Consider the following 9,826-nt stretch of genomic DNA (forward strand, 5'->3'; position numbering starts at 1 on the left):
GCTAATGTTGTGTTTACAATGCTGTGTTGTGTATTATTACTATGTTGTGTATTATTATTATTGTTTGACAGCCCTAATAAGTATAGTAATAGTATGATACATACTAAAAAACTATTGAAAAATACTGAAAAGATAAAATATTTATATAAACAAAACTACAATATGTTAATAATTATTTTCTTCACTGTTCATGTGTGGAAGGGTTAATGCACTGATTAAGGTGAAATGGTCATTTTTAAATATTGATATAATCTTCATACAAACTGTATTCAAAGTTTGTGTCCTTCATATTGGACATGGAATATGGAAATATAAAATAGAGAGACTCTTTTAATGACCCAATTCCATTGTAGATAAGTTATGTAAATAAACATGAATAAAAATCAGTTGTTTTTTCAACTGCAACTGTGTACTGTATACAATGTTTGAAAAAGAGGGGAGAACCAAGGATGAAAGACAGACAAGCCTGTTACCTAAAGAGGGCTGTTTCTTTGTTTTTCTTATCCCTGGTAAGGGATAATATCTAGTTACATGTGGATATCCACAACAAGACCCTGTCCAAGTTTGTCATTGTTTATTGTTTTGTTGTTATTGTTTATTGCCTAATAGCTGGAGAGGATCTCGTTGATCCAGGGCATGAGGGCACAGACTTTAGTGTAGACGCCGGGGAAGTTGGGTTGAGCACAGCCATAACCCCAAGACACAATGCCCTGCAGCTCTCCGTTACACACCATGGGGCCTCCAGAATCACCCTGAGAGAGAGAGAGAGAGAGAGAAAAGGAAGATGATAATTCTCAAAGAGAAACATATATTATTGGGCCTATGAAAGTATAAGGTCAAAAAGATACTATGATACACAACCTAGCAACATTAACTGAATATCACATATGAATTATATTAGGGTATGGTGAGTTTTCTCATTTTCAGCTAATTTGAAAGCATGCATAAACCCCTATGTTATTGCTATGACATAAACCATAACAAGTCTGTTATCCATCCATTGTGACTGGGTCTATGAAACATCTTGTTCATGTCTGGATGTGAAATGGAGATCAGCCTCCTCCCCCACCTGGCAGGCGTCTTTGCCTCCCTCTGGGTAGCCTGCGCACACCATGACCTCTGTGATCTTCCCTGGGTAGGAGACCTCACAGTCCTGGGTCGACACAATGGGTACCTCCACACACTGGAGGTTGAAAGGGTTGAAAACTGAGGGAAAGCGAGAGGGGAGGGGCACAGGGAAGAAGAGGAGAGAGAATGTGCTGCATAAAATTAACCTTTAAAACATATCTTTATGAATCCTTATTTAATCTAAAATCTACAATTTTAATATTTATCTAATCTTACCTTTAACTTTATCAAATCAGATAAGGTTGTTGCTGCACCATCTCAGATTTTGTTCAAACCTTGTTTATATCATCAATGGGTCCTAAAACCAAGGCCTGTGAAATATTTCTGTGCAAGTCTTCATATCTTTTTCAGACCTTGAAATTCTTTCATTTTTACAGCTTAAAAAACACATTCCATGTTTGAACATTAATATCTTGAAAAATATTTTCCTTAGCCTCCTCAAATTTTCTATGCGGAAGATTAACTCATAATAAGCATGTATAAACTATTCAAAGTCTACTAAATGTCTCTTGACTTTCGAAAGGGCCCTAGATTTCAGAAAAATGTGCATTAAGTGCCCAGTGATATTGAGGGTATTAAAAAAGTTTTTTTTTTTCATTTGGTATCAGTCACTATTTCCTCTTCAAATACATCAGTTTATTAATGTTTTTCCACAATTTGAAGTCTCCACAACAAATGATCATGACAATAATAAGGATAAAACAAGGTGTATTTGTATTTTTGTGTCATTTTCAAGCAACTGAAATGGTATAAGGGGGGGTTGCTAGTAGGAACATTAAAAATCTATGTGGAAATAGCTGTATATGGATATTTAGTGTGTAAAGTACCAATATTGTACCAAGTCCCATGAGACTGTGGTACAAACTTTTAATGATTGAATCTTACTGAGAACACGTTTGTCTTGCATTCTACCGTACAACGTTTGGTCAGGCTAGGAATCCTTTTAAGATATGATATGAATGTCCAAACATGGCCTCCAAGATAAGGCCTTTTAGAGAGTGTAAACAATCCAGGGAAAAAAGACTATGAAAACAATTGAATTGAACAAAAATAATTAACAAGTTTTAGTTATGGAATCTAAACATTGTGTAGACAAACTTTGAGGAAAAGGAGTCGGTGCTGCAACCATTTTCCTGGATTCCGTCTGATTTGACACAGAATGTAATGACTCAAAAATATTTTCATAACTCAAATGCTAAGACAAGTATCTGGAAAAAAGCTTTTCCAGCCTCTACGTCCTCTCCGCTCCTGATACAGACCTGAGTCGGTGTAGATGTTTCCCCATCCGGACACCACACACATGTCTCCAGGGCTGGCACAGGCCGTGGGCAGAGAGATGGGCTTAACAAACTCGTTTACAGTGACGGGATGAGCCAGCTTCATCAGCATGATGTCATGGTCCAGTGTCTGGTAGTCGTAGCTCTGATGCCAGTAGATGGCGTCCACAGCCATGTACTGCTCGGTACCCTCATACTCCCAGATGTGGTGGTCACCCAGGATGGCAATCTGTGCGAAGGGACTGGTGACAGAGGCATGATCAAAGGATTCAGAAAATTCACCTCAGAATTGAAAACATATTGAATCTTAGAAGTTCTATCAACATCTAAGAAAAATACATTGATATTTATTTTTATGCAGTTAATTATCTGATGCATTGTTCCTCTCATGCATACATGAAGCAGAGTTTTTGTTTGTTTTGATTTTTAAGAATTTCTGTCAAATTTCTTAATCAAATGATACAGTAAGAGAATAAATGGTTGAGAGCCTTTCTACAGCTGCAGTACTCACTTCAGCCAACAGTGGGCAGCAGAGATGACCCACTGGTCATTGATGAGGGAGCCTCCGCAGTAGTGGTAGCCGAGGTTGATCGAGACCTGCCAGGGTTGAGAGTGCGGTGCACACTCATACCCACCAACAATCTTATCATCCAGTGGGGCTGCAACTGTTACAACAAGGAATAGCAGAGTGAGGTAGGTATAATGTAAGAAGGATGTTTAAAGCACACAGTTATGTTATGCTATAGGCCTAATGTATGGTATCATGAAGACTTAACATAGCTTTCCTGTCTGTTTTGAGGACATGCATTCAAGGAAATAAAATATATAAATATAAAATCATATAAATATAGAAAAATGATTTAATGTTTAAATTAGCATGATTGTATATGCATATTAAATCATGTTCATTTAAAAAACATGAAATCTTTTTTTTATCATTTAATTTATGTTGAGGATTCCATCATGCATCACACATGTACTGCAGTATGTTGGAAATGAACATTCTAAAGAATATCTGGGTTCATTGAATTCAACATAGAATTTTAGAACTTTGAATTGTTGCTGAACGGAATCCTATGTAGAATGTTCAAAAACCCACACCTAAAGGGTTAACCAAATGACTGACCTGCAGCACCCACAAAAGTGAATGCAATCAAATAGATGAAGATCATTCTGCTGGCTCAAATACTCGCCTGACTGGAAACCACACGTATCAACCAGGTACTTTTATAGGTGCGTTTATCTCTCCTTACCCTGAACTGTTCCCTGCCACCTGCTATCCCACCTTATCTGCCCCCAAAACAAACAGGCCCTCCACCCACCCAGAGAAATTGTTAATAACTTGGATGGAGTGCTTTTCGGATGATGCACAACCAAAATGGCATTGCATTTTGGCCATCTTTTACTATTTGACAGAAAAATACAGGTGGCAATTTCACTCAATGTTTGGCTTTGTTTCAAGGGCAAAATTAAGTTCAAACCAGTTTCAACATTTCCAGGACTAGATTGATTCCACTACTGTAGACAGTACATACAGAGATGATAACAGTAATCTATTTTCTTTGATCCAGTTGTTTTTCTAATACTACTGAACAGTCACAATGTTCTTTCGTGGGAAATATGTTGTATGCTACAATATTTCCCACATGTTTGACCACCACACAGACACACAAACCCCCCCTCTCTCTCTCACACACATACACACACACACACACACACACACACATAAACACATATTCAGCAGATACTGGGATTAAGCATTAACCCCACAGGTTGGTAGACACGTCTGTCACTGATATGGTAGGGTAGAGAGGCTTTATAAATGAGCTGGGGCACGACCTGTCGTCTTCGGCCCTGGACACATCTGGAAACCATGAGACTGCTTGTTTTGCTGGCGCTTGCTGGAGCTGCTGGTAAATTAATAGCATAATCACAGAGGTGCAGGAGAATGTGCACAGTTTATATGAGACTTTGGAATGCACTGTGTTATTATGGGTTTTTTTTTCTTTCATATAATTTTGTTGCTTATGTATGTATATAAAAGTATATATACTTACACTGTTACTGTTTATTAATTTGATATAATAATTACTTCATATTACCTCTCAGGTGGGCACATGCCATTAGGCTGGAAATGAATGAATACTTTCATATCAGGTGTACATAATTCTGTTTTTTCAACATCATTACATGATCTGATATTTATCAGCCAAGCCAAGTTTCACATACTGTAATTTTTATTCATTTATTATAAGTATATATACTTTTTTGATCCCGTGAGGGAAATTTGGTCTCTGCATTTAACCGGTGATCGGTGAATTAGTGAAACACAAACAGCACACAGTGTACACACAGTGGGGTGAAGCACACACTAATCCCGGCGCAGTGAGCTGCCTGCTACAACGGCGGCGCTCGGGGAGCAGTAAGGGGTTAGGTGCCTTGCTCAAGGGCACTTCAGCCGCAGCCCACTGGTCGGGGCTCGAACCGGCAACCCTCCGGTTACAAGTCCAGAGTGTTAACCAGTGGGCCACAGCTGCCCCTTTTCCCACCACAGCATCACTTTGTGGCTTTGTCCCTGCCTGATGTCTTTGCAGTAGCAGTGCCCAGGGAGGATGGAAGGATCATCGGAGGCAACGAGTGCTCCCCAAACTCCAAGCCATACATGGCATCCCTTAACTACGGATACCACTTTTGTGGAGGGGTACTCATCAACGAGCAGTGGGTGCTCTCCGTTGCCCACTGCTGGTACAAGTGAGTCCTACATGAAATTGATCAATATACCCTTATAACACATTGATCAATATACCCTTATAACGCATTGATCAATACACCCTTATAACACATAAATATCATTTCAGTATGAAGACAAATATCAACAGTGTTAGTAAATATATTTTTAGATAGTTTTTCCTAAAGAATAGAAAATATATATGATAACATGCACATTCTAATGTATAATGTGTGATACATAATTCTTGTTATCCAACATCCTCAAAGGAGTTCTTTTTAGTTACAGTTGAGCTTTTGTTCCTTTTCTTTTGTCTTCTTCATGTTTTCCATCTGTGCTGTTCCTTTTAACCCTTCCACCAGCCCCTACAGCATGCAGATCATTCTGGGAGAACACCACACACGAGTGTTTGAGGGCACAGAACAGCTCATGAAGACTGAGAACATTATCTGGCATCCCAGGTATGTGCTCAGTGTTTCTCTACCTGCAGTTAGCATTAAGCATGTTGCCATGTTATTAAACAGATGTTCAAAAGTAATTTTCATTCATTACTCCATTGGTTGTTTAAGCTATGATATTAGTAGTTCTGTTTGTGATGTGTACTGTTGTCTCAAAGCTGAGCTCTCATAAAGATCTATGAAGCTGGAGATTATTATTCCAACCATCTATACCCTCTTCCACACTGCACTATTGGTACAAATCCTGGTCAGAATCCTTTCCCCTCCTTTTACACTTCAGCTATGACTACCAAACTCTGGACTATGACATCATGCTGATCAAGCTCTTCCACCCAGTGAAGCTGACCGATGCTGTGAAGCCCATTCCTCTCCCCTCTGGCTGCCCTTATGGGGGTATGCCCTGCTCTGTGTCCGGCTGGGGCAAGTACTTCCCGGATGGAGGTGAGTGACAGATTTAGAGACAGGCACACAGACAGAGACAGAGTTACACAGAGATACTATAGACAGGGAGATCAATGATCAAGCAGTATTGATCTCAAATCAAATTTTGCCTTACCACGACCATCTTCTTCTTCATCCTGACTATCCATCTTCCTCTTCCTCTTCCTTTGACTGAACTGTGATTGAACTGTCTATTCTACGTGTCATTCAGTACGTATTGATGCACTAACATGTCCATGTTGCACTGATTGCTCCCTCTTTGTAAGTCGCTTTGGATAAAAGTGTCAGCTAAGTGACTAAATGTTGAAGGCATATAAATAACTGACTTGCACCACTCGTTGCCACACTCTGCAGACTATGTTACCAGTGATACACTTCGGTGTCTGGATTTGCCCATTGTTGACGATCAGGAATGTGAGAATGCCTACCCCGGCATGATCACCCGCAGAATGGTGTGCGCCGGATACTTGGATGGAGGCAAGGATGCCTGCAATGTGAGTATCCTGTGAAGGAACCGCTAATCTCCTAACTATATATTTTTGGCATTCTAACATATCTTGTAGAAACTATCAACTAAGGCCCAACTGGGCATACTGTAGGTGTATTGGTGAACATAGAGAATATTATTTCCCACTCTTCACCTCTGACTGACCTCTGTCTTCTCTCTCTCTCTCTCTCTCTCTATCTCTCTCTCTGGATGTATCAGGGTGATTCTGGCAGTCCTCTTGAATGTTTTGGAGAAGTGCACGGACTAGTGTCCTGGGGTCAGGGCTGTGCCCAACCTGGGTACCCTGGCGTCTACGTCAAGGTCTGTGAGTTCCTCATCTGGATCAAGGAGACCATGGAGGCCAACCCATAAGTCTCATGACTTCCACTTGTAACCCTTCTCTTGCTTCTCTTGTTACCTTGCTGGTGAAGCAAGACTAACATGGGCTATAGTTGTAGGCATCACAATGGAAAAATAAACTGTAAGTACCATATGTGTACTAATGCTTTCCTACACATCTTTGTATGCTTTTGTTACGAAGAAAAAAACATTACAATGGGAGGAAGATCACGCGGTAACAGACTTACACTCCCACTAGATGTTTTGGTGCCACTCAGCAATTAAAGGTGCTCTAAGCGTTGGGTAACGTCACTTATGTTGACGTTCAAACAAAACAGGGAGCTAGCCCACTACTCCCTCCCCCTCCCTCCCGTGCAAACTCTCTTAAACGTGCATCTCGTCGGTGATTGGCTAGAACAGTTTGTTCTGTGTTTATGGTCCATGCTGGACCAAGTTGTTTTTGTTGCCTGGGCTTTCCATAGAGACTGGGTTTTTTTACATTGTATTTGTAGCACAGCTAGCGAATGGTGAGGTGATGTTTACTGTATGTGACAAAAAATATTTTAGCTTAGAAACCGCGTAACATCGCTTATGCACCTTTAATGACCCACAATTTAAGAACAATATGTCAGTTTGTACATGCCTACTACATGTACTGAAATGGTAACACAAAATGGTCTGGTGAAATTATTAGGCTAATAATTAAATAATTATAATTATTAATGCAATTATATCTTTATATATTTTTAAAGCCAGAAAGAGCTTGGTAACGGAGTTACAGAAATTTAACATCACTTTTTTACCATAAAAGTCAACATATCGAACATGTGGTTCTCAAAATATCCGATGAAGACTTGTCATATGGAGTCAGAGTGGGCGGCATTTCTTTACCATTTTCTTTCTAATCTCAAAATATAACATTAAAAAACTCTTCTTCTTCTTCTAAATGTTTCTATACTTTTCCCCAATAATATGACCAAAGATTATCATCATTCAGAGCACAGGCAGCTAGCGGATGGTGAGGTGATGTTTGCCGTATGTGAAAAAAAATGTTTTAGCTTAGAAACCGCGTAACATCGCTTATGCATCTTCAATGAATCTAAATTTAAGAACAATATGTAAGTTTGTATGTGCCTACATGTGCTGAAATGGTAACACACAATGGTCTGGTGAAATTAATAATGATTAATAATTAAATAATTATAATTATTAATTAAATTATATCGTTATATTATTTTAAAGCCAAAAAGTGCTCGGTAACGGAGTTACAGAAAATTATCACTTTTATACCATAAAAGTCAACATATCGAACATGTGGTTTTTAAAATATCTGATGAAGACTTGTCATATACTATTTCCCTATGATATGACCAAAAATGTTTTGACATACTTCTAAGACATACTGTATATATGTTTTATAAGTCACAGAGTTACAAATGTCCCTATTGTTACAGTTTTTCTCGATCGTTTTGATACCTGTGTCAACTCTGACATCACATTCTCAAAACAGTTAACACCCGTGTCTGAACAAAAGCACTCTGGACAAAATGACACATTTTGCTTGCAAAAGGCTGTTACTCTCTCAAAACACTTAAAACATGCAGCAAAAGCAAATCTTGCCTTCAAACACTACAACTTGTTGCCAATTCAAAAACACTCTTTAATCAATTATTACACACTTGATAACAAAATGCAAAATCTAGTTCTCAAAATGAGCATTTTTGCTATGTCTGTTCCATTACTTTCTCATTTTTCTGGTATCAGAAAAAAACTGTGAAAAGAAAAAAATTACTGATTAAAAAAATAATTTATTCATTCCTCCCAAGATGTAACTGTCATTGACATGTAAGACATATAGCAAACACCTAGCAAGATACTGTAAATTTCATTGAACTACAACTTTCATCGAAATAAACCTACAGCAAAACACTTTTTGTACTGTTTTCTCCACCAAATAGGCAATACAGTACTTTGTCTAAATGTGCATTAGATCCATACTTGCAAATAGCAACACAGAACAGACATCTTTTATGTATAATGAATGATTGCTGATTGAAGAATTGTGCAAAGGAGTTTCACACAGGTGTATCAGAGATTCAGACTTATGCAAGGAATCTATACCACCTGTGAAAAGATGTTTCCTTTTGTTTAGCACGGGGAAACCAATAGAGTTTGGGGCTTTTGAATGACACCTGTGCTAACTGTTTTGCAAAAGGGTGTGAGAAATGTGTGAACCCAATGAAAATGTGTGAACACATTCGCAAGAGATTACTTCTGCTATGCAAAGAAAGTAGTCATGAAGACCAAGTGGGTTCCAGTTTACTTAAGCAGGTAAAAGCAATCGAGAAAACCTGTAAAACAAGATTTAATTGTGTAAATTGTTCCCAAAAATATATTAAATTATCATGTATTCATTAGTAGTATGCTTTATCATAATGAAAGAAAAAAACAGAAAGTAGATATTCTCTCCGTAAAAATAAATCATGCCTGTCAATTTGTTCCTATCCTCTACTCTTGCAACTCATGCTATGTGTAGGTAAGTGTGTGTGTGTGTGTGTGTGTGTGTGTGTGTGTGTGTGTGTGTGAGAGAGAGAGTGAGTGTGTGTGTGTGGGGGGGTAATATATTGTGTTTGGGGTATGTTTTGTGCTAGTTTATGAATAGGGGTTATGTGTGTGTCTGTGTGAGAGGTATGGTGTACAGTATGTGGGTAATGGGGTTTGTGTGTGTGTGTGTGTGGGGGGTGCCTGTGTGTGTGTCCCCTACTGTGTGAGTGTCCCCTACCGGCAACCCTTCACTCAACACCACCATCTACAAGCCGATGGCGCACAGTCACTAGATGTACACGTACAAATTAATTTATTTCATGGCCCCCATGGTTTCAGCGTGACCATACACATTTGGTGCTGTTCAGAACATCTCAGCCGAAGACAACTTTAACATTTTAACTTGAGAATATTTTCTATACTT

At 38.8% G+C, this 9,826-nt stretch overlaps 3 protein-coding genes across 3 annotated transcripts in view; 1 reads left to right on the forward strand and 2 right to left on the reverse strand.

Moving 5' to 3' along the window:
* Nucleotides 1-547: 547 nt before the first annotated feature.
* On the reverse strand, nucleotides 548-2,664 carry LOC125306062 (anionic trypsin-2-like). The gene is made up of 3 exons (XM_048261208.1): nucleotides 2,388-2,664; nucleotides 1,070-1,206; nucleotides 548-752 (listed from the first exon to the last, which is right to left on the reverse strand). Exons 1-3 carry the CDS (start codon nucleotides 2,578-2,580, stop codon nucleotides 603-605), a joined length of 480 nt encoding a protein of 159 aa, XP_048117165.1. The 5' UTR covers nucleotides 2,581-2,664; the 3' UTR covers nucleotides 548-602.
* Nucleotides 2,665-3,522: 858 nt separating this feature from the next.
* Nucleotides 3,523-7,003, forward strand: LOC125305713 (trypsin-like). The gene is made up of 6 exons (XM_048260628.1): nucleotides 3,523-3,548; nucleotides 4,929-5,156; nucleotides 5,496-5,594; nucleotides 5,872-6,032; nucleotides 6,387-6,526; nucleotides 6,739-7,003. The coding sequence occupies exons 1-6, from the start codon at nucleotides 3,523-3,525 to the stop codon at nucleotides 6,889-6,891; spliced, it is 807 nt and encodes a 268-aa protein (XP_048116585.1). The 3' UTR covers nucleotides 6,892-7,003.
* Nucleotides 7,004-9,464: 2,461 nt separating this feature from the next.
* The window catches only part of cblc (Cbl proto-oncogene C, E3 ubiquitin protein ligase), a 25,014-nt gene continuing 24,652 nt past the window's right edge, over nucleotides 9,465-9,826 (reverse strand). Inside the window, 1 exon segment of the mRNA XM_048262084.1 lies at nucleotides 9,465-9,826. This exon segment is cut by the window's right edge and continues 1,419 nt beyond it. The gene's annotated coding sequence lies outside the window, so the exon portion shown is untranslated.

Source organism: Alosa alosa, chromosome 13 (genome assembly GCF_017589495.1).
Source record: "Alosa alosa isolate M-15738 ecotype Scorff River chromosome 13, AALO_Geno_1.1, whole genome shotgun sequence".
Taxonomy (NCBI): Eukaryota; Metazoa; Chordata; class Actinopteri; order Clupeiformes; family Clupeidae; genus Alosa; species Alosa alosa.

Coding starts and splice junctions, on each gene's coding strand:
- LOC125306062 (XM_048261208.1), bottom strand. CDS start 2,580: ATGGCTGTGGACGCCATCTACTGGCATCAGAGCTACGACTACCAGACA. Junction 1,207..2,387: donor AAACATCTACACCGACTCAG/GTCTGTATCAGG, acceptor GCTTTCCCTCAG/TTTTCAACCCTTTCAACCTC. Junction 753..1,069: donor GAGGCAAAGACGCCTGCCAG/GTGGGGGAGGAG, acceptor TCTCTCTCTCAG/GGTGATTCTGGAGGCCCCAT.
- LOC125305713 (XM_048260628.1), top strand. CDS start 3,523: ATGACTGACCTGCAGCACCCACAAAA. Junction 5,157..5,495: donor GTTGCCCACTGCTGGTACAA/GTGAGTCCTACA, acceptor CCCTTCCACCAG/CCCCTACAGCATGCAGATCA. Junction 6,527..6,738: donor GAGGCAAGGATGCCTGCAAT/GTGAGTATCCTG, acceptor TGGATGTATCAG/GGTGATTCTGGCAGTCCTCT.